The sequence below is a fragment of the Camellia sinensis genome, unplaced genomic scaffold (genome assembly GCF_055761805.1).
Source record: "Camellia sinensis isolate YWXY unplaced genomic scaffold, ASM5576180v1 Unanchor14, whole genome shotgun sequence".
In the NCBI taxonomy this organism is placed as follows: Eukaryota; Viridiplantae; Streptophyta; class Magnoliopsida; order Ericales; family Theaceae; genus Camellia; species Camellia sinensis.
The window spans coordinates 4635335-4660868 of NW_028129020.1; the positions used below are offsets into that span (position 1 = coordinate 4635335).

At 38.6% G+C, this 25534-nt stretch overlaps 1 protein-coding gene across 3 annotated transcripts in view; it reads left to right on the forward strand.

Moving 5' to 3' along the window:
* Window positions 1-25534, forward strand: part of LOC145788582 (helicase-like transcription factor CHR28) — a 57680-nt gene that overhangs the window by 14159 nt on the left and 17987 nt on the right. The window contains exons 2-10 of one of the 3 annotated variants that reach the window (XM_082911900.1): window positions 4177-4229; window positions 4421-4531; window positions 4635-4860; window positions 4950-5135; window positions 5220-5608; window positions 16080-16151; window positions 16274-16351; window positions 16441-17347; window positions 18317-18447. In XM_082911900.1, the coding sequence (XP_082768026.1) occupies window positions 4421-4531; window positions 4635-4860; window positions 4950-5135; window positions 5220-5608; window positions 16080-16151; window positions 16274-16351; window positions 16441-17347; window positions 18317-18447 (2100 nt within the window). In that variant the 5' untranslated portion in view covers window positions 4177-4229. The remainder of the gene's footprint in view (window positions 1-4176; window positions 4230-4420; window positions 4532-4634; window positions 4861-4949; window positions 5136-5219; window positions 5609-16079; window positions 16152-16273; window positions 16352-16440; window positions 17348-18316; window positions 18448-25534) is intronic. The other 2 variants (XM_082911899.1, XM_082911901.1) reach the window with 2 other exon arrangements.

Sequence of the window (25534 nt, forward strand, 5' to 3'; positions counted from 1 at the left end):
ATTGAAAAGTCCAATGCCAAATACAAATCAGCCGGTGATGTGCATAAACAGAAAGTGTTGTTTGAGGTGGGGGATCTTGTTCGGGTTGTGTTGAGCAAAGAAAGGTACCCTCACGGTTCTTACACCAGGTTGAGTGATAGGAATGTGGATCCTTGTGAAATGTTGCACAAATTCAATGACAATGTTTATCAAGTCAAATTGTCGCCTCATTTGGGAATCTTCAACACCTTCAATGTGCAAGATCTGGTGCCTTATTTGCCGGATTCTTCTTGCATCGACACCACTTCTGTCATTGTAGATGTTAAAATCCACCTACTCTCCACCTACTTCATCCACTTAAACCTACTCCACTAAACCTAACCCACTACTTCACCCACTCTCCACCTACTTCACCCACTTAAACCTACTCCACTAAGCCTAACCCACTACACCACTACCACCTCACCTACTCCACTAAACCTAACCCACTACACCACTACCACCTCCACTTCACCTACTCCTTACCTACTACACACTCACCCTCTTCTATATATAGGAATCATGAATCATTGTAATAGATATCAATATATCAATCAATAATACATACAATTTATTCTCTCTCTATTTCTCTTTATACATTAAATTTTACATGGTATCAGAGCAAGGTTAAGACCTTAGTATTTCTCGCTTCACCGGCGGGCGGCAACCTCGCCTTGGCCACCCGCCGGACCTCAACCTATTCCGCTTATTTTCTACACATACCTTGACTTCTTCAACATTTTCTTACACCCCTTCTCCGCTATGTCGGCGGCGGCACCCGCATCATCGTCTAGCCTCTATCGCCGTTCACCTCGCCTCTCACATATCCGTGGTTGTACTCTTACTCGTCGTCGTCGTTGGCGTTTCTGGCGCTGCTTTTCTGCTCGTCACTGCTGTTTTTTTCCCGATTTGCTCTCTCTCTCTTAGCCATGGATTTGGGTGTGGGGTGTAGAGCTGTGGCTCTGTTGTTGGTAGCCATGTTTGCTGGCTTGAAGGTTTCAATGGCAGCAGTGTACAAGGTTGGGGACTCCGCTGGTTGAACCATCATTGGGAATATTGATTACAAGGCCTGGGCTGCTTCCAAGACGTTTCATGTTGGAGATGTCATCATTTTCGAATACAATTTTCAATGTCACGTGTTGCAAGTGCCCCACAAAGAATACCAAGCCTGCAGAAGTGTAAGACAGTAACATGCATCTTCACATACAGCTTGGGTAATGTGTAACTATCAAAAGCACAAGCTTCTTGGACATCCCTCTCTCTCATCTTTTCCCACTTTCAAACCCACTTTAATCATATCTCTCCTTTCTCTTAATTTATTTCATCCACGTTCTTTCACCCTTTTCTTTTATTTTAAGATATATATATATATTTTATTATAATATATTTTCCCTATCCCTTGTTAGTAAGCATCACCCGTTTTCCATTCTCTTATTATTATTTATTTTATATTCCACCAAAAAAAAAAAAAAAAAAAACTGTTGTTTTTCTTATCACCCATCCACAAATATTTTTCTCTATTTTCTTTTATTTTATTTTTCTTATTAAACAAAACAACACCACAAAATAACACCAACAACATTCCACAACTTTGTCATTTTATTCATATCAGGGGATCAACCCCGATCACACTTTTACATAAAAAAAAAAAAAAAAAAAAAAAAAAAAAAAAAAAAAACCCACACAAACAAAAACAAAACTACCACACCCACAGTGGGATTTTTCTTCTCTACTCAGCCGCCGGTCTTTTCTTCTTGCCTCCGTCCTGGGTGGTCCTTGCCGGTGTTGCCTCCGTGCTTCCTAGACCACCAAGCAAGTTGCCTCCTCCCTGTTCCTCCACTACAGCATACGGTGGACCTCCAAATCGGAACATCACGGTGGCCTTCCGCTTCAGCTCCTTATTTTCCGCCTTTAGCACACTTAACTCTGCTCGCGCATCCTTATACATGCGTTGGAGCAGAGCCAGTTGGGCGTTTAACTGCTGCACCTCATTTGTCCTACTCTGCAGCCGGTTCGACAAATTTGTAACCGCAGTCATGGTTTCCACACATGACTTCAATGTATACTGATTGGCCTCCACATCCGACTGCACTGCCATTCTTTGCTCCACCGACCGCATCGGAAAGTTCAACGGAGCAAAACCAGAGGTGTTTGGTTGAGGTTCACGGACCTCCGCACCAGTTATCTCTCTTGTTGACTCGTTGAGGTCGGGAAAGAGAGTGAGTAGACCACGGGATGAAGAGGCCATATTCTGGGTAGCTGAACGGGAAGAAGAGGCCATGTTTTTTGGGTTGCTGAGTGTTTCAGCGAAATAGCAATTTCAGACTGATAATGTTCGGAAGGGGAGTGTTTCAAGATTTGCAGCTCTTAGAGGCAATCTCTCAGAAAAACGAATATCTCTCTCAGAAAATGAAGAGTTTTTCAGAAGTTTTTTCCCAGGTTTTTTTGTCTTCGCTTCTGCCTCAAGCACAGCCTTCGCATTGGTTTATATTGACACTGACGACGCGGCCGACACGCCACTCTGTCGCTCACGTGCCTCGCCGCGTCTCCGGCTCACCTTTTGATGGCTCGACGCTTTCTGTCGGGCACGACTTTTGATGAAGTGGGCGCGCCTTTTGAGGGCGCAACTTTTGATGGCACGTCTTTTTATGGATTGGGCACGCCTTTTGATGGCACGCCTTTTGAAAGATTGGGCACACCTTTTGAGGGTGCGACTTTTTTATGGGTCCGACAAGACCCTATAAACTGTCCCGACATTGATTCCGGTTAGCTCCTTTATGGGTCCGACAAGACTCTGTAAACTGTCCCGACATAGATTCCGGTTAGTTTCTACAAGGGTCCGACAAGACTCTGTAAACTGTCCCGACATTGATTCCGGTTAGTTTCTACAAGGGTCCAGCAAGACTCCGTAAACTGTCACAACAACTGTCACAACATTGTCTGCTACAACGGTCCGACATGACCCCATAAACTGTCTTCTACATTGGTCTGACACAATCATCCAGTGTCTTCTACACCGTTATGACACCACCATACAGTGTCCTCTACATGGTTATGACACCCCCATATAGTGTCCTCTACAACGTTATGACACCACCATCCAGTGTCTTCACCAATGGTCTGACACGACCATACAGTGTCTCTTATCCTCTTTTATTTTTATGTATTTTCTTGTTTTGTTACTCTCTCCAAACTCAAGTTGGTTAGTTCCTATCCCCCTTGAGTTTGCGGGGGGCTGTTAAAATCCACCTACTCTCCACCTACTTCATCCACTTAAACCTACTCCACTAAACCTAACCCACTGCTTCACCCACTCTCCACCTACTTCACCCACTTAAACCTACTCCACTAAGCCTAACCCACTACACCACTACCACCTCACCTACTCCACTAAACCTAACCCACTACACCACTACCACCTCCACTTCACCTACTCCTTACCTACTACACACTCACCCTCTTCTATATATAGGAATCATGAATCATTGTAATAGATATCAATATATCAATCAATAATACATACAATTTATTCTCTCTCTATTTCTCTTTATACATTAAATTTTACAGTAGATTAGCTTTCTTTTTGGAATTTGTTTGTATCATACTTTTCTAGTTTTGTGTTTCATTTCTTGTGCATTGGTTGTATTTTGTTTGTCTTCACTTGAGGACAAGTTCTTTCGAGTGAGAGAGTATGATGTAGGATATTCTCTCTTTGATATATGATGTAGGATAGCCTCTATCTAGAGAAGTCATAACCATCTTGTAATTAACTTTGATATATGAACATTGATTGCTAGAGATATTCTCTCTCTAGAACCTTACGGTTTCTCTCTCTTGTTCTTGGTTGGACCCATCAAGTATCCAGTAAGCTTTACAGAACAGATTGCCTCAGAATTTTATGATGATTGGGGCATGTGAGGTTGGACGTACACCCTCTTGGATACCAGTCTGCAAAATACTTTAACCTCATTATTTGAAGTTGTTATGTTGTTGATTCATATATTAACCTTCTGATTCATCTTGCTAAGCAAAGCAGGTCTAAAGTTGTTCAGTTGTGTACAGTGTTGTGTAGTTCTATTTAACATCATGATATGTGTTTTTCAGCTTCTCAATTCATTTGAATGCTCTGCTTAATCTTATTTCTGTGCTGTATTTCAGATTGAACCTGTTTCCAGTAAAATTAAGATATTACCTTGCATGCCAATATTGTTGTGAGTTGAAATGTTTCATTTTCCTTTCTAGGAAGGAATATAATTTATCTCCAGTACAAAATTATGAACCATGTCTATTTGGTTTGTTCTCTTTATTTTTGATTTAATTGGGTTTTCTGGCTTTTGTTTGCTTTTGTTTTTTATTTTTATTTTATTTTTCTCATGAGATAGTGGGTATACTGTTAATGCAGATGCCTGACGATGTGGATCCTTTTCGTAATTTTGTTGAGTCTACTAGGAGATGTTGTTCTTTTCTGAGTGGATTGCTTTGCAGCTTAGTTTCTCGACATTGTACTGATCTGGTGAGTAAAGATTCTGTGTCTGATGGTGAGATAGATGAAACTTTTTTTATCTTTTGGTTCTGCTGCCATATTACTGGATACTGATCATGATATTTGATTGCAGGTTGGCTCACCATTTGGTGCTTCTTATAAGTTGGCTGGAGAAGGGGATCATCATTCAACTGTTATGGCCGCAAGAGAAACGATTAATCTTACTTCATCTGATAGTGATTCATCTTGGGATCTAGATGAATATAGAGAATATGAATCACTTCTGAGGGAAACTGCTGATTCTGCCAATCACGAGATCATTTCATCAAGGGATTCTGCAGTTGGTGCAACTTCAAGGGGTAAAAATTAACATTTTTATAAATAAAAAAATCTGCACGTTCCAATATTCTTTTGCTACCCGATCATATAGCACTTGATTTTGTTTCAGGTCGTGTTGGACCATCTCAAGAGGTTCCCTTTCCTATGAAAGCAATTACTTCTAATGGAAGTTCTTCAAATGTTGACCATCATACAGAGGCTAACCTTCGGTTGCATCCTAGTTCTAGTGAATATGTTAGAGCCTCTAATTGGCATACGATGCAGGCTGACAATTCTAACTATTCTAAAGAGAACGGTAATGTGGTTCAGCCAGAAAATGTCATGCATTTCAAAGTTTCACTGGTTCATTGATTCTGAACTGTTGGTATGTACGGTACAGATTACAAAAAACTTTCTTCCCAACAAGCTCTGAAGAGGACCCTTCCAAATTCCATCCAGGCATCTGCACAAAGTTCCAGATCAAGCAATTTGGTAGAGAATGTTAGCAGCAGTCAGATTCGTGATGCTCGTGGAAAATCTCATCATTATGCATGGCCAAATCTAGCCAAAAAGAACCATATGGAAGACCATTTTGGCAGGAGCATTGATGATGAAGTTATTGTGTATGAGAACAACGGAAATAGGATACTACCTCCATCCCTGATGCATGGCAAGTCTGTTTCAACTTCACAGTATATCAGTTCAAGTGATCCTACACCCCGTCCTGGTTTGGTTGAAGAAAGGGCTGTTGGAAGTGATGAGAGACTAATTTATCAAGCGGCACTACAGGTATTTCTCACCACGCAGATATAAAATCATTTTAATTTCCATTATGTGGTCTGTGAAGAGTTATTATCTTGGATTTTTCTTGGATTCTGTTGTTGGCTCAAAATGCATTTGTTGCCATTTCATGTACTAGAAAGTGCTGCATGTTTGACTTCTCACTTTTCATAAATGTGTCTCCCCGTCTTCTTAATGAGTTTGACCTGGGTTTATAGCTGCCATGCTATGTAGCACGGACACGGACACGGGACATGACACGGACACGTAAAAACGCAAATTTTTAAAAAATAGGGGACACAACACGCTGGGGACACGTTTAATATATATATATATTTATATATTATATGTAAAATTAAAAAATACATACTATTTTTATTTATTTATTTTATTTATTATATGTAAAATTAAAAAATAAATATATTATTTGTATTTATTTATATTATTTATTTACAAAAAAAAAGGTGTAAAAAAGAAAAAAGAATAAAAAGAATAAAGAGAGAGAGACACTCAGACACGGTAATAAGGAAGAGGGAAGAGAAAGTGAGAGTCAAATAGAAAAAAAGGGAGAGACATAGAGCGAGAGCGAGAGCGAGAGGCGACGGTGACGATCAGAGAGCGAGAGGCGAGAACAGAGAGAGATGGACAGAGAGAGAGGAGATGAAGACGATGAGAGACGAACACAGAGAGAGAGGAGACGAATAGAGACGCGAAAGAAATACCTCGATCAGTGACGAAGAGGATTCGATCTAGCCTCGATATAGGCTTCAACAGGTTCTTCCTCTCTCTCTCTCTCTCCCCCTCTATCTTCAATGGGTTAGGGTTTCTCTTTGTCTCTTGATTAGGGTTTCTTTCTGTTTACAACGTGTCCACGACGTGTCAAGCGTGTCGGAAAGAGTGTCCGCCTGCAAAAATTCAAAAAAAAAACAGGGACACGTTAGGTCGAGTGTCGGACACGTGTCCGACGCGTGTCCGACACCCATACGCTGCCTCCAGAGATGTGTCCGTGCTTTATAGCTGCCATGAATGTAAGAATAAGTAAGAAGACAATATACTGCTAATGGGTGAGACAAAATTAGGGTTCTCTCTCATGGGGAGCATCTATTTACACATCCCAAATACTCTCTTTGCACATCTTTCTCACTACACACACCAAAAAAATTAATTCCTAATTAATGTACTCACTACACACACGGTTTATTCCACATCTGCCCTCACACACACATACACCCCCCAACCCCAAACCCAGCTCTCTCCCAACGGTGCAAATACACACACCCATTGAAGCTTAAGCTACATCTTCAACCTTGAGGATACATACACCCATTGAAGCTTAAGCTACATTTTCAACCTTGAGGATACACACACCCATTGAAGCTTACCGTGTGCAAATACACACACACAGCTTTCATCCCCAAAGCTTTCATCCCCAAATACACACACAGAGCTTTCATCTTCAACCTCTGTCAGTAACAATAAATCACAAACCTACTGTTGAAATAAATCACAAATGAATTAATCAAAACGTAGAGTTTTGTTTTTATCATTTTGAAAACGGACGAAGGCCCACGGAGTGTAAACAAATCGTTCGGAACTGGTTTGCCGAAATTAATTCATTTGTTCGGAAGTAGGATTCCGAAATTGGTGATTTATTTCAACAGTAGGTTTCCGAAACTTTTTGATTATTTCGGCAGTCAACTTCCGAATATATTAAATTCAAACAACAATCAAGTTCCGAAATTAATTTTTTGTTTCGGATTTCAACTTTCGAACAGTATATATACTTTCGGTTTTAAACTTCCGAACAGTGTTTTTCTTTTTTTTTTCTCCCTTCTTATGTATATTCCTTTTACATTTGTGGTAATCTCTTATTGAGTGATAAATAATTTGAGAAAATGTATTAAAATTTTAATTATTGTAACATAATTTATACCTATATGAATCAATCACTACGTATTGTATTTGATATTATTTTCAAATGTAATGACATTGCATGTTTTGTATAACATCACAAATTTTTAATGGCATTATAAAAATTAATTTGCAATTCGAAACTGTAAATTTGGTATACAGTTTGCAAAATTTTTTTTTTTACTTCATTCGGAAGTAGTTGTCCGAATTTATGTTCAACTTTCGGAAGTTGAATGTTGTAAAAGTTAACTTTGTTCGGACAACAACTTCCGAAATTAAATAATTGGTTCGGACAACAACTTCCGAAATTTATTAGTTTGTTCGGACAACAACTTCCGAAAATAAATAATTATTTCGGTAGTAGATTTCCGAACCAAATAACACAATTCGGCTCTGGTTATCCGAACGACGCTGGAAAAAAAAAAAGAAAAAGAAACTCGCATTTCCTTCGCTATGTTTCTCATAAACACTTATTTGCTGATTTTCAGAAGATAAATCCTCCATATCAATGATGAATGAGGAAGAAACTATGAATAAGGAAGGTTGAAGCTTCAGTTTCAACGTGAAGTTTGGATGTATACATTGAGATGAACGTGAAGTCAGGATGTGTGCATTGAGATGAATTTGGTTGATGTCTAAAATAGTAATTTTATTTAGGGATAAAATTGTAATAAAATTAAATATCATTAAGTGTGTGTATAGAGGGGATTAGGTGTGTGTATATAGAAGCTCCCTCTCTCATGAGCACATATTTATATCAAGTGGTCCGAAGTACAGGAATACCCCTCAGGCTACTGACAACTGAGCATAGCATAAAAACATAACACAACACTCTCCCCCAAGTTGTGCGAAGATATCTCTTATGTCTAACTTGCAAAAAATGGGGTAACAAATTCTACTACTAAGACCTTTGGTAAAAACATCCACCAACTGATTTTCTTATTTTACAAAAGGCATACAAATCAATCTTTTATTCGACTTCTCTTTGATGAACTACTTGTTAATCTCACTATACTTTCTTCTATCATGCTGAACTGGATTATGGGCAATCTTAATGGCAATTTTGTTGTTGCAATCTAACTTTATGGGTCATCACAATAGACTCCCAAATCTTCTAGTAAAGTCTAGTGCCACATTAGTTCACAAGTGTCGGTAAGTTTCTAAATATTTCTGTATATTCGAATATGTTTTTAATACAAGAATACACCAGTTTATATAACAACCTAACCTTAGAACTGATAAGGAAACACAAAGATTCACTCCATCTCTAATATATACATAACATATATAACTCAATCCCTAATATATACAGAATATATATACTATCACATATACATATAATGTAAGGAGCCAAGAAGACAGATGGAGACAGAGTCTGATTGGCCGTCTTAAGATGGGTTTCTTCAGAGAGTTCACGAACAATAGCATCCACAAAGGGAAAAGGAGACCGGTGAAGGATACCACCACGGATAGCCTCATATTGAAGGGAGAGAGTTGTTAAGAACTGCACTAAACGACCCTTTTTCTCGAAACTACACATAGGACTAGCCGGTTCCATGAGAGCAAGCTGATCCCTAAGTCCTGTCATCTCAATGTAGAAATCTTGAATAGACTGATCTCGCTGGCAAGCACTCTGAATAGCTGTTTCCAATTCATATCGTTTGGCAAAGTTGGACTGTTGATAAATCCCCTGTAAATAGTCCAAACCTCCTTGGCAGTAGTGTATTTGGAGATCATCCCAATACGATCATCCACAGCATTATGAAACCAAGTCAGAACTTGGGCATTATCATAATCTCAAGCGTCACAATTAGCTTGATATCCATCCTTTTTGGGATCCGATAAACGAGAAACAGAACGAGAAACATATCTCCATTTTTTTCGACCAAGCAAATTTTTTTTCATAACATTGGACCAATAAGGATAATTGGCTCCAATAAATTTGCAAGCTATAGATTAAGTCTTATTGTCTGACATGGTGATAATATGTAAATAAAAGCTATTAGGGACCTAAATGAAAAGTATTAGAACCAGTGGAGGTCAAAATATAATAACCAGATTTTTGACTCAACACCTAGAAATATCAATCAGTTTAAGGAAGAACCAAAGTTAAAGAATGAAGGGAGAGAGTCTGAACCAGACGATCAGACAAACCAGAGAGAGATCGTGAACTAGAGAAGAGAGAGATCGTGAACTATAGAGAGAGAGAGAGCAGGCTTGTGCAAGTAAGAGAGACCCTTGCGAGAGAGCGAAGGATGAAGATGAACCAGAGTAGAGGGTCGCGACTTCAGACCAAAAATCAGGAGGCTTTCATGACTTCAGAGAACCATAGAGAAGGCCTTCGTGACACAGAGAGGACTTCGAACAACGAGTTCGAATGAAGCGAGAGAACGTCGAACGATCGAGACTAGACCTAGGGTTTCGAATATGGCTCTGATATCATATAAGTTTTTGAATATTTCTATATATTGTAATGTGTTTTTAATACAAGAATACACCAGTTTATATAACAATCTAACTTTAGAACTGAAAAGAAAACACAAAGATTCACTCCAACCCTAATATATACATGACATATATAACTCAATCCCTAATATATACAGAATATATATACTACCATATATACATATAACGTAATATTCTCAAAGTATCATGAGCCAAAACCCTTTATTTTGCCTTTGCACTGGATCTACACACCACTACTTGCTTCTTGCTATGCCAAGCAACTAAATTTCCCCTTGCAAAAGTATAGTAGCCTGAAGTAGATTGTCTATCATCAATTGAAACTATCTAATTTGCATCAGTAAATGTCTCTAATCTCAAGCCACCATGGTTAGAGAACAATATCTCTTTTCCAGGAGCTGACGCGAGATTACTCAAAATGCGATATATTACATCTAGATGCACTAAATGAGGATCATGCATAAACTGACTTGCAACCTCGACTACATATGCAATGAGTATGGAACATATATCGAGTCCCTCACAAGTCTCCTGTATCTCTCCTTGTTTGTAGGATCACCGACACTACTACTAAGATGATGTTTAGCCTTGATTGGTGAGTTTTTATGGCCTACAATTCAACATGCTTCTTTCATCAAGAAGATTGAGAATGCACTTACTTTGAGAAATAAAGATGCATTTATTTGATTTTTTTTTTTTTTGGGGATACATAATTAGACTTTATAGGGAAAGCATCAAGATGAAACAAAAGAATACAAGAAAACCCCAAAATGGGATGATGCTAACAACTTTTAACCAATAACATCATCTAAAAAGTCTAAGAAACAAATAAATCTAGATCCATCCTTCTTCTCTTTGACCAATTGTACAAAGTAACTAATAAATGGTTTTCAAGCCACGAAACACAATGACGTGTCTCTAGAAAAGTATGTTGATTCCGTTGCAACCAAATCAACCACATCACACAAAATGGCACCAATGACCAAACCTGTCGTCGACGGTGCTCAACCCGAACCCCCCTCTAACTCCACAACAACTCCAAAACCCCCATCGGCTACACCCAAGCAATTCCAAAGGCAGAACAAATAAGCCCCCACCAAATAAATAATCAGATGCATTTATTGGATTTGGCAACTTCAATCCCGAGAAAGTGCCTCAAAGGATCAAGTTTTTTTATTATATCAAATTCCTTGTTTAATCTCAGCTTGAGTTGTGTCACTTCCTACGTATCATTGTCTGTCACCACTATCATTCTGATTGTAGACAGTAATCTTATCGTTGTTTCATTGAACTTTCATAGTGTCATTTGTATTGCTCTATTTGTACCCAAAATTTAGCATAGTCTTCCTCAAGAATATGTACTATTCTAATAGTTGAAGTAGGTGTTACAATCTGCGGCTCATCCTAATTGAAAAGCCCATCCTACACTTCTCCTTAAAACTCAGGTATTAAGAAGAGGGAAACTAGAGCCTTATAATTAGCACAGATAGGGCAACTTCAGGCGATGTAGGACACATTCCAACGCATTCTCTTGGACCACAACATACAGTAGTCAGACAAACGGCACACAAATCACAGGCCCAACCAAGCTCTGATACCAAATTGAAAAGCCTAGCCCACACTTCTCCTTAAAACCCATGTATTAAGAAGAGGGAACTGGGGCCTTATAACTAGTACAGATGGGGCAATTCTAAGCAATGTGAGACACATTCCAACACACCCTCTTGGACGACAACATACACTAGTCGGACAAACAACACACCAGTCGCAGGCCCAACCAAGCTCTGATACCAAATTAAAAAGCCCAATCCACACTTCTCCTTAAAATCCATATATTAAGGAGAGGGAAACTAGAGTCTTATAACTAGCACAGATGAGGCAACTTCAAGTAATGTGGGACACATTCCAACAATCCTTCTCCTGAACAGTAAACCTTATGTGTTGCAAGTCTCTACTTACTAAACTACATAATATGATATAATTCATTCCATGGTATGGTGTGATTTGTATTGCTTTACTCTCTTTTTTTTTTTTTTTTTGATCAGCAACAAAAGAAGAATTTTATTAAAATAGAGAAAGAGGATAGAAAAGTACAAAGGAGGACAAGAAGTCCTCAAAAGCGAAAACCAAAAACAGAAAAATCAAACTAAGAAACACACACGGCCTTCCAATCACTAGAAATTAAGAAATGCGGGGTTCCTCTAAATGGGGGAGCGACCAAAGCCCAAAAAGGTGCCAAAAACCTTATTTTCTCTCACATTGAACAAATGTCAAATCTGTCATCTTCGAAGATCCTTGCATTCTTTTCCAACCATATAACCCAGAAAAGAGCAAAAACTGCACAAAGCCCTAACACCTTTGCTTTCTTGTTGCAGCCCAGGAATCGAAAATCAATAGAAAGCATAGAGCTACATGATTCGGGTGCCACCCAAGCAAGGCCATCCCATGTAAAAAATTGTTGCCACAAACACCTTGCCACTAGGCAGTGCAAAAAAAAAAAAGAAAAAAAAAGAAAAAGAAAAGATTTAGAGTTTCCCCCCTCTTCCTTACACATAATGCACCATTGAGGAGAGAGAAAACGGGCCTTCTCCTTTGAAGAACATCATTGGTCAAAATGTTTCTATGAACTAGAGACCATATAAAGAACCTCACTTTGAGAGGTGCAAACGACTTCTAGATTCTTTTGTGAAGAGGAAAGTATGAATATTTGGCTTCTCAATGATTTTTTCGAGAAAAGATTTGCAAGAAAATACACCAGAGGAATGTATAAGCCAAACCAATTTATCCCTTGAGGAGGAATACGAAGACAAATGATCAATGCGAGACAACAAGGAGGTTAAATCCCCAATTTCTCTATCAGTGAGATTTCTAGCAAAACTAAGATTCCATGCAATTGGAGCCAAACTAGAGCAAGCCGACGACGCAATGGAGAAACCATGAGAATTTGCAACCCATGAGAATTTGTACCCAAAGCAGAGTCTTCCTCAGGAATAGATACTACTCTACAGTTGAAGGAGTGTACCAATCTGTGGTTCATCCACCTCCTGAACACTAAACCTTATGTATTGCAAGTCTCTACTAACTAAACTCTGTAATATGGTTCTTTCCGTGATATGTTCCTCCCCCTTGCTCATGACGTTTATGATCACTACCTCCTTTACCATGATATCAACCACTATGACCACCCGTAGCCGACACTAGATTTTTTACCACCTCCTATAGTAGTTAGTAACCCACCTCCTATAGTAGTTAGTAACTAAAGTGGATCTCTCGCTAGAAGGTTGTGCAACTAAAGTAGAATCAGACAAGGAGGCCTATTGAAGTTGACTAATAACGGCACTCGGAGAAGGAAGCTCCTTACTATCTGGAATCTTTGATTTCACTGAATCAAAGAATGGAGGCAAACCAGACAAGAATAAAGAAAGATCATTCATAGGAAGGGAGAAATACTCCAATGAAGATCGTAAGTTCTATGGAGATTGTTGAGACTAGAGCACTTCTCTAGTGTCAACACAAGTTTCGTAGTTGGTAAGAATATTAGACAACTGATTTTATGGTTCATACTGTTCCATAGACAACTCTGAATCTAGGCATCTTCAACTCTCCAATTTGTAAACTTTGGATTTCAATGGTATGAGCCCATTGGGCATAGTTACTTCCATTTAGACGAATGGAGACTGAATAGAACTCGTCAAATCCATGGGCCCACCTTATCCAATCAAGAATTCCAATGCACTCAACTAGCAAAACATAAGAGGTAATAGTGCAAAGTAGGAGTTGTGCATGTCAAAATCCCTCAACCATGAAACATAGTCTTCATCACAAAACACATTGTAGCAGAATAGACATCTAAAAAATTTACTCCATAAAAAATTAGAAAAGTAGGATCCGTGATCGTTTTTAGTGGTTGAGTCAAGAAGTCCTTATCTGAGCTGAGACAATTGGAGAACAATCGAAGACCATAGAACAATTGAAGATCATTGGCACTGGTGGAAGCAAACTTTGTAGGCAATGTTTGAGGGTACGGTTTGCAAAGAACTGGTCATGGGTGATCGTGAGTGCCTGTGACTTGTTGGAGATAGTTGTGAAGCGTTGCAATTGAGATGTGGTGCGACGGGCTGGTGGTCGACGATTGTGATGTAGGGTGTGATTGCGAATGATGATGATGCAGGTTACGGTGGTGGGGGTAAAGCGGGCAACATGGTGATGAATTGCAATTGGTCTAAACCTTCGACCAGTGACTTATTGGGACCTACCCAGAATGCCCATACATACTAAGACCTTGTTCACACAGCGAAGAAAGGCCCAGTGGAAGGGAATTAGCTTCCTGTCTTCTTGCTGGCTTGAATTAAGTAGCTCTTCATTGCTTGTCTGCATGTCCTTTTGAGACGCAAAGGCAGGGTCAAGGCAGCTAGGTATTGGAATATGGGGTCAACTACCCCATCAAATTTTAAATTTAACTAGATATGTAAAATGTGATACTAGTTATGGTTGGATGAGATTTTTCAGGTGACCACATCAATATGAATGAAAAAGTATGTAAAATAGCATCTCGGTTTCAATCTTGTCTTTTTGTTATCATTGAGGTCAATCTTTTGTTTAGTATTTGACAGAATCTATTAAACAAACATAAATATTAAAAATTAGGGTTTACTTTTTTGAAATTGAGGGAAACTGAATTGAGTTTGAAAATAAACAATTTCTAGAATTAATTTAATTTAGTGGAGGTTGGTTTTATGCAATTCATCTTTGTGGGTAAAAGAAAATTTTTAATGACAAAGTCGTCGTTCATTGTTGCTCTGATACTATGTTAGAATTTTGGAGAAATCCAACCCAAAATCAATTATCAATAGGTGGAGGGGCCTCTAGTCTATAGAAACCAAGCTTGGGTGGCTTAGAAAAGGATGCGGGACAAGTCTAACATCTATGAATCTTTTTCTTTCGTTCTTTTTTCCTCTTTTCAAACTATGTAATATTGTTTTAGGTGATAAAACAAAAAGTTTAGTGTTCCTTCTATCTGTGTCTGTTCCTTAACTTTCCTATTAGTTTTACTGGAACATAAACTTTTGTGGTAGTCTTTTTGGTATGAAGATGAGCTGTTTCCCTGTTGCGCTTGCCCATCACTAGGAGGTCCAATGGCATCAATGGGGCCTCAGTTCTGTGTTTATGAAACACATTTACGGGCTGGGTGGTTTCTCAGTTTGGATGGATTATTAGGTGAACCAGTCCAATTTTAGCATCCTTATTTAGGTCGTATCTGGTATTTTTTTGGTTAATATAGTTGATCCATTTACCAGAGGATGTCTATCCCATTATGTTTCCTTTGATATGCATATTGTTTCAATTTATTTATTTGTTTTTAATTTCAAATTAATATTGATATTGAGAAATTAAAATCGCTTGCAAAAGTAAATCTTGTCAACACTGTAGATTTGTAGATTTAATCTACACCTAGATTTCAACTTAAATCATCTAGGCCCTTAATGCAAAACTGTTGAAACTTTGTAGATGACTCTTTTTCATCATTGGACTCCTTTTAGCACCATATCCTTTACCAGCGTTTGCACTTTCATTTTTGTTCCTCCCCCCCCCCCCCCCCCCCCCCCCCCTTCATAGTTTCACATTTTTATTTGCTATGAAAAGGTCTGTCCTTGCCCTAATATTCCTACATTGAGGGCAGAAAAGTACCTCAAAGGTGGAATTGTTTCTTACTTTTTATCTATGATTGAATTACTTGTGTTGCTCACAGCTGGCCTGGTGCTGCATCAAAATCCTGATTCAACCAGTTATTAGTTCGATTTAATCCGCAATACCAATGTCTTTTGGGATCTTGTGACCTGAACTAACCTTATTGTATTACTAGGGAAGTTGGAACACATAATTGAAAGAAGGGGAGGAGTGATGCTTCAATGATATCTATTCTTAATGGATGTATTTTGCATCATAACTGTTCAGCTCTTGGGATCTAGTTCATTAGTTTAATTTTGATGTTAGAAATCTAGAATAAAATTGGTCCTTCAAATTTCTTGTACGTTAATAACTATTGAATAATAATCCTTGATTGGAAAATCAACAGTTGATGGATATTGTTCACAATGTATTGTAGGATCTTAACCAACCTAAAGTTGAAGCAACATTACCTGATGGTCTTTTGTCTGTCTCTCTTCTACGACATCAGGTTCTCTCTCTCTCTCTCTCTCTCTCTCTCTCTCTCAATTTTTATTTTTGATCTATCTTTGTTAATTTGTCCTTCCATTTGCATGTGAACATGTTCTAATCTTGTATTATTTTATTTTACAGAAAATTGCTTTGGCTTGGATGCTTCAGAAGGAAACAAGAAGTTTACATTGTTTGGGTGGAATTCTGGCTGATGATCAGGTTAATAATTAGTAATTAGGTTGACCTTGCCCATTGTTTGGGATTTTTATAAATCTTCTATGCAGACTTATTCTGCTGTTATTTTACAGGGCCTTGGTAAGACTATCTCAGTGATTGCCCTTGTACAGATGCAGAGATTCTTACAATCAAAATCTAAACCAGAAGGTCAATCCGATCATAAACCTGAAGCCTTGAATTTGGATGATGATGATGAGAATGGCAGTGCCACTCTGGAAAAAGGCAAGCAGACTGGAGAATCTGATGATGTTAAGTTGATTCCAGAAGCGACTACTTCTATTTCGGAGTTGAGTAGGCGGAGGCCTGCAGCTGGGACATTGGTTGTGTGTCCGGCAAGTGTTCTTCGACAGTGGGCCAGGGAGCTGGATGACAAAGTTGCAGATGAAGCAAAACTTTCTGTTTTAATCTATCATGGAAGCAATAGGACGAAGGATCCTCTTCAATTAGCAAAGTATGATGTGGTTCTTACGACATATGCTATTGTGACTAATGAAGTTCCTAAACAGCCTTTGGTTGATGAAGATGATGAGGACCAAAAAAATGGGGAGAAATATGGATTATCTTCTGAATTTTCTGCTAATAAAAAACGGAAAAAGACATTTAATGTTGGTAAGAGAGGAAAGAAGGGGAGAAATGGAATTGATAGTTCTGTTATTGATAGTGATTGTGGTGCACTTGCAAGAGTTGGTTGGTTTAGGGTGGTATTAGATGAAGCTCAAACAATCAAAAATCACAGAACACAAGTGGCTAGAGCCTGCTGTGGCCTTAGAGCTAAAAGAAGGTGGTGCTTATCTGGTACACCCATACAAAATGCAATTGATGAATTGTACAGCTACTTTAGATTCCTGAAATATGATCCATATGCTGTTTATAAGTCATTTTGCAATACAATAAAGTATCCGATATCTAGAAACTCAATTCATGGTTACAAGAAGCTTCAAGCTGTTCTAAGGGCTATAATGTTACGCCGAACAAAAGGTGACTAACTCCTATGCCTGATTCTTTTATGTGTGTGGGTATGTTTATGTTTTGGACCATAACAATGGATGTGTCTCAAAGTAGTTTCATCCTGTTGCACAGATTGTAATTCAGTTTTTATGTGCACTGACATGAACTTGTGTGTGTTTTGAATTCTTATTAGAATGTTTTGCAAATATTTTTCCCACAATATACTAGTTCTTTTAGGCATTGGAGCTGTGGAATATGCCGGAATATGCAACGTGAGATCTCTAAATCATGGAGACAACATTCTTTTAGAAAATCTGTGAACAATAGAAACCTATCTACAGATCTTGTTCTTTGTCATAGCTTGATGCTTCTGCATAGCTCGTCTGTTGCTGTCAGGAGTGCTTTCTAGCTGATCTTTCTATGTGGCCATGTGGTGCACATTTTGCTAGTTTGGGAATAATTTTAGCAGGACTCTTGTCAACCCAAAAAAAGGAGTCGTCCAGCTATTTTATTGACCCACTTTTTTAATCATTAATATTAAAGAATAATTCAAATTGTAGTTTTTATAATTATATAATAATAGAAGTATATATTATTGGTTGTGTTCAGTTGACATGAAGGTAGCAAATATATATAGACTAGAAAATGTGCACGAGGGTGCATGGCATAAAAGAGAGTACACTGTTGCATTGATATTTAGAAATTTGAAATTGAGCTACAATTTTGGAGCCAGTTGTGCCCTGTTTTTCATTGCTTAGTTTTTTCTTATTTTATTTCTCCTGCTGGCCTCTATTTAGCTATTTATCTACACATGTGAATATGGTTGTGTTTTTCTGGATTATTTTATTTTATTTTTTTCTTTGTTTAACTTTGGTTGGTGCTACTTGGTTCAACTTTTGTTGCTCAAATGTATAGATCTTATATACTTGTGCCACACTAATGTGTACTTGGAGTTATTTTTATTTCTTCGGTGCTGATCATCATCAACCTGTGTCCTAGGCACATTGATTGATGGGGAGCCTATAATTAGATTACCACCAAAGACAATACATTTGACTAAGGTGGATTTCTCTCCAGAAGAGCGGGCTTTCTATGCAAAACTGGAAGCTGATTCACGCTCACAATTCAAGGTGTTTTTCCCCCCTTTATTTTTTGTTCATTGTTTCCGACTTTTTTTCATTATTTTGTTTTCTATTTTTGTCTTTTATTCTTGAGGAAGCTTTAGATGCTTGTGCTGGATGGTGAGTTAACGATCAAGTATACTTGGTTGTAGCGCATTGCTATATGTCAGAGATGAAAACCTGTCTCAACTTTTGAAACTAAGAGTTTCATACTAGTGTTTTTTTTTTTTTTTTTTTTGAGATCAAGTAGTTCTTGTAGCTGGTTTTGCATGCATGAAATACAGGAAGCATGGTGGTGAAAAATAGCAATGTCTTACTCTAGGCATTATTTGATCCACACTGAGAAACTATTTTCTTTCAAAATTCTTGTACTGGCTTTGTGCACAAGTGCAAGTATACTGTTGCTAATTTCCTACTGCATAGAACTTTTGGCGCTTTTGGAGGCATGACAAGATAATGCAGTTTGCATAATTGGTCATTTTTTCATAGAGGTACACTCTATGAAACAAGGATAAAACAAAAGGAAAATAATCACCACAATGATGTTCAAAACGTATAGGGGATTCTTGTAATTTACCCTTTTTGGAGAACTTTCAACTAATGTACTGGGAGTTCCAAACCTTTTGGAATAAAACTGCGGCTGCAACATTACCCCTTCACAGTTATGTCTTGCATTTGTTTTTTATTTATTAAAATTTCATCCAATCTTACTATGCTAGCATTTTATGAGCGAAAATCGCCTTTACCTTATAAGAAATATGAAACAAAAGCCTAATATGAAAATATTATGGCTTTCCTTTATTTCTTCTGTATATTCTAGTACTTCTATCAATAAAAAAAAGCCTAATATGAAAATATTATGGCTTTCCTTTATTTCTTCTATTAATCAGAAAACCAAAAGCTGCGGCCTGCAACCTTATCCCTTCACCAGCTATCTCTTGAATCTATTGTGTATTTATGACAATTGTTAAGTCTTCTTCTCCAGCATGAGTCTTCGGTTGTATTTAGTTCATTTGCTCGTTTATCCGAATAGTTTCCTTCCATTTGTGAGAATATTAGGTTAGGTTTATATATATGGTAGTGTACATTGTGTATATGAGGCAGTGTTTCCTTTTCTTATATGGCAGTAGGTTTATATATATGGTAGTATATATTGTGTTTATATATGGCAGTGTTTCCTTTTTCTATATGGCAGTGTTTTCTTTTCCTTTTTAGTCTTAGGGTTAGAATTACTATATGACACAATTTGAATATACAAAAAACATTCAGAAATCTTATATGGTATCATAGTCGTGTATGAAAACCTAGCACCGTCGATTGTTGAGTTTTGAACGACCTCTTTCTGCCACAAGAATTGCGATTGTACCCATATCGTAATCGACATTGGTTCTTGCCAGAATCAAGCTCATCTAGCATTGGAATCATCGTACCTCAGCTTTTGGTTCGTGTGATTGGTCCATCTAATTTACACATCTGGGTCACATCTCTTCGTTGCATGTGTGACTCGCATGGGTGACCCATTTGGTTCGAACCCCTTTGTCACTCCTCTGACTCGCGTGGGTGACGCATTGCAATTAACTCTGCTTCTCTCTGGTCCTCTTCTTCGAAACTTCTGGTTCTCTGTAAGCTCTGTTATCTTGTTGCTTTGTCTCTCTCATTCGACCCATCTAGGTCATTCGTTCGACCCATCTGACTGTTGCATCTGGATCGACCAATTTAAGAGACCGAAGATTCGAGTCACGAAGCTTCTCTCTGTAACGATTTCGCTCTCTCTGTAGTTCTCTAATTTTGTGGGTCTCGATATCTCTCCTCTGAGTTTGACCTATCAGTTTTGTGTTATTACACTTAGACCCTATCAGTTGTCTTTTCATTTTGTGGTTTATTGCAATGTCGAATGATAAGATTGCTAGGGCCAAAAATAGGTTGTTGGTTTCAGATCAATGTGCCGTCTGCCATCAGTGGGGCTATTAGAAGTACCACTATCCCAAGAAGGGACGCCTGTCTACCTCGTCTTTTCAACAGTCTCAGAACCAATTTTGGGCTCCTCTTGCTAGTTATTGCATTTGCTTCGGCTCTTGATCCTGACTTCGCTTCCTTGAGTGCTCAAATTAGTCAACTGCAGCATATATTGTCTACCTCCTAACCGTCCCCATCTGCCTCCATTATTTCCTCTCTTTATTCAGGTTTGCTTGGGCCTTTTTCAGGTATCTTCGTCTGTCTGGATTTTTGACTCTGGTGCCTTTCATCATATGACTTCTCATCTCTTCTTACTTCAAAATTGTACTTTCTCTCCTTTTCTTATTACTGTTAATGTTGCTAATGGGTCTGATATGTCTGTTATATTTGTTGGGTCTGTCTTTCTGTCTGCTATGTCTGCTGTTTTTATTCCATCTGTCCTTTATGTTCCTCAGTTATCTATCAGTTTATTTTCTATCAGTCAGCTTGATGACTTCGGTTTTGATGTTATCTTTTCTTCTTCCATTTGTTTTGTCTAGGATCGGATGTCCAAGCGGCAGATTGGGACTGGTCGTAGAGTTAGAGACCTCTATGTGGTGGAGAGCCTACATCTGCATATGACTACCTCTCTGACTGTTTTTTTCTCTTTTGAGTTTGATTCTTTGTTCACTCCTTTCTATTTGTGGCATTCCAGATTAGGGCATTTGTCTGCTGACCGCTTACGGTCTTTAGCTTAATCAGGTATATTGGGTAAAAATTTCTCCTAGTCAACTTACTGATTGTTGGGGGTATAAACTTGCCAAAATAATAGCCTTACCTTTCTGCAAAAGTACCTCTATATCTGATACACCGTTTTCTTTAGTTCATATTGATCTCTGGGGTCCTTTTGTTCTCACTAAAAGGGGCTCTACATACTATGTTTCATTTGTTGATGACTACACCCGTTGCACTTGGATTTATCTTATGACTCATAAATCTGACTTCTACTAGATATACCGTACTTTTCAATCTATGGTCACTACACAGTTTGGGTCTATTATTAAATTGTTGCGGTCTAACTTTGGTGGAGAATACTTTAAAATTGAGTTCTATGAATATTTGGCCAATTTGAGTACCATTCACCAAACTTCCTGTACTGATACACCTGCCCAATTTGGGTAAACACTGTCATCTCCTTGAGATATCTAGGTCTCTCCTTCTCTCTGCCTCCGTTCCGACTTCGTTTTGGATGAGGCAGTTCTTACTGCTGTTTTTCTTCTCAACCGTATACTTACCCCTCTTCTTTCTGGTCGGTTTCCCTACGAAGCTTTGTTTTCTCAACTTCCTTATTACACCCTCCTTCGTGTGTTTGGGTCTGCTTATTTTGTCCTTTTATCCCGTAAAGATAGGACCAAACTTAGTGCTCGGTCTGTCCTATGTGTTTTTTTGGGTTATAGTCTTACTCAGAATGATTATCGTTGTTATGACCTTGTTTCCCGTCGCCTTTATGTCTCCTGCCATTTTGCCTTTCTCAAACGTCTACCTTACTTTCAGCTTCCTCCTCTCACAGCCCTAGTTTCCAAAGAGGATTTGGTTCATATTAATCCATTTCCTTATGAGATCCCTCTTGATGAGTATCTTTGTTGTTCCCCATGAGTTTATTCCTTCTTCTTATACCACCCCTCCTAATGAGTCCTCCACTGACCCCCATGAGTCTGTTCCCTCCTTTCCTCTTCCTTTCTCGTCTGCTCCTTCTCCTTCTCATTCTCCTCCTTCGGTATTAGTCTATTTTCGTCGCAAGGCTCTCCCTCCACCAGTTGTCTTTGCCCCTGCTGCTGATCCTTTTGCTTTTGACGACTTTGATCTTGCTAATCGTAAGTATCCCCTTCGCATCCATAAACAAGTAGTCAAATTTTGTTTTGCAAAAACATGTTTTTCTCCTTCATATTGTACATTTTTGTCCGCTATACACTCTTTTTCAAAACCTCAGTCTTACAAGGAGGCCTGTCAGGATCTTCATTGGATTCAAGCTATGGAAGATGATTTGTCTGTTTTGCAGAAAATTATTACTTGGGAGTTGATTCATTTGCATGCTGGTAAGAATCTGGTTGGTTGCAAATGGGTCTACAAAGTCAAGACTCATTCTGATAGTTCTCTTGAGCGCTACAAGGCTCACCTGGTTGCCAAGGGTTTTTCTTAAGAGTATGGTATTGATTATGAGGAGACGTTTGCCTCTGTTACCAAGATGACTACTATCTATACTTTGATATCTGTTGCTGCTGTTCGTCATTGCCCTCTTTATCAGATGGATGTTAAGAATGCTTTTCTTAATGGTCATCTCATTGAGGAGGTTTACATGTGTCCTCTCCTGGCCTTCACCATTCCTTTGGACAAGTTTGTCGTATTCGACGTGCTTTGTATGGTCTGAAACAATCTCCTCGTGCTTGGTATGATCGCTTTCAGACTGCTGTTACTGAGCTTGGGTTTTATCCTTCTGTCTAGGACTCTGCTTTGTTTCTCCTCCACACTTCTGCTGGGTTTGTTGCCTTATTATTGTATGTGGATGATATGATTATTATTGGCTCTGATTCTTCTGCTATCTTTGAGGTTAGGTAGCATCTTTTCCGCACCTTCGAAATGGAGGATTTGGGCCCATTGCGGTATTTTCTTGGTATTGAGGTAACTTTTTCTCCCAATGGCTACTTTCTATATCAGGCCAAGTATGCTAATGAAGTTATTCACTGTGCTGGTCTTACTGACACTAAGATTGCTGATACCCCCATTGAGCTTAATGTGAAACTTAATACTATCGATGATGTTCCTCTGTTTGATCCTACTTTATATTGGGAGCTCGTGGGTTACTTAGTCTATTTGACAATTACTCGTCCTGATCTTAGCTTTGCTGTTCATGTGGTTAGTCAGTTCGTTTCTGCTCCTCGTTTTACACAGTGGGCTGCTTTGGTTCGGATTCATCGCTATCTTCGCGGTACTATCTTCCAAGGATTTCTGTTTTCCTCTACTTCTTCCTTGGCTTTAGTCGCCTATGCTGATGCTGATTGGGTTAGTGATGTACTTAGAAAATATGAGGAAGAAGAACTCCGAAAATATGAGGAAGAAGGAATATATTTCTGTTATATTCAAAACTTCTTATTTTACAAGACCAAATGACACTCCTTATATAGGAGATATTACAAACATCATTATAACCCATTATATGCCACTTACATATTATATATTACCACTATCTACCACTATCATATTATATACATGCCACTATCTACCACCAACACCACTATCATATTCTATACATGCCACTATCTACCACCAACACCACTATCATATTCTATACATGCCACTATCTACCACCAACACCACTATCATATGCCACTATCTTATTATATGCATTAACACAAATTTCCAGCACTCCCCCTCAAGCTGGTTTGAAGATATCTTCCATAGCCAGCTTGCTAGTCAGCTTATCAAATTGCTTCTTGTGTAGTCCCTTCGTAAGCACATCAGCTAATTGTTCACCTGTTGGAAGGTAGGTCATACAGATTATGCCAGCATTGATTTTCTCCTTGATGAAATGTTTATCCACTTCTATATGTTTTGTGCGATCATGTAGAACTGGATTATGAGATATAGATATAGCTGCTTTGTTGTCACAATAGACCTTCATAGGTGTCGGGTGAGAAAGCTTTAATTCTTCAAGAATTCTTTTAATCCACATTACTTCACAGATTCCATGGGCAACAGCTCTGAACTCTGCTTCTGCACTACTTCTAGCTACCACATTCTGTTTTTTACTCCGCCATGTAACTAGGTTCCCACCTACAAAGGAGCAGTATCCGGATGTTGATCTCCTGTCTGTAACACTTCCTGCCCAGTCTGCATCTGTGTATACTTCAACTTGAAGATGCCCATGTTTCTTGAACAGTAAGCCTCTCCCTGGAGTTCCTTTCAAATATCTTAAGATCTTATAAACGGCCTCAAAGTGCTCTGCCCCTGGTGAGTGCATGAACTGACTTACCATGCTGACTGCAAAGGCAATATCAGGCCGCGTATGAGACAAGTAAATCAATTTCCCGACAAGTCGCTGATATTGTTCCCTCTCTTTGACTTCTTCAGCCTTAGCAGCTTGTAACTTCAAGTTAGGCTCGATCGGAGTCTCCACCATCTTACAACCAAGCATACCTGTTTCTCCAAGGAGATCAAGAACATATTTTCTCTGATTAACGAATATACCTTCCTTGGATCTTGCAAATTCCATTCCGAGGAAATACTTGAGGGCTCCCAGATCCTTAATGTGAAATTCTTTTGCGAGTTTCTCTTTGAGGGCTGCTAACTCTGCTTCATCATTACCAGTTAAAATGATGTCATCAACATAAACAATCAAAATTGCAATTTTACTGTTTTTTGAATGTTTATAAAATATTGTGTGATCTGCTTGACTCTGCGAGAAGCCACAACTGATAATTGCCTTCCCAAAGCGTTCACACCACGCTCTTGGTGATTGTTTGAGTCCGTATAATGACTTGTTCAATCTGCATACTCTGTCGCTTCCAAGTCTCTGCTCAAATCCCGACGGTAGGCTCATGAACACCTCCTCTTCAAGATCACCATTGAGAAATGCATTTTTAATGTCAAGTTGATGTAGAGGCCAATCTGAATTTACTGCAAGAGATAATAGTACTCTGATGGAATTTATTTTAGCAACAGGAGCAAACGTCTCCTGATAGTCGATCCCATAAGTTTGAGTGAAGCCTTTAGCCACCAGTCTCGCCTTGTATCTCTCAACGCTTCCATCTGCGTTACATTTTATCGTAAACACCCATTTACACCCAACTGTTTTCTTGTCTTTGGGTAGGTCAACTATCTCCCAAGTACCACTTCTTCTTAAAGCATTCATCTCCTCCATGACTGCTAATTTCCAATTCGGATCATCCAATGCTTCCTGTATATTCCTTGGAACAAACAAGTGTGAAATCCTAGATGTGAAAGCTCTATGGTTTTTAGACAGTCTTTGATAGGAGAGGTAATTTGCAATAGGATGTTTAATGCAATTTCGGACACCTTTCCTTATTGCTATAGGAACATCAAGGTCGGAAATAGAAGGAATAGGATTACCTAAAATTTCGATGCCAGAACTCGGGTGGACATT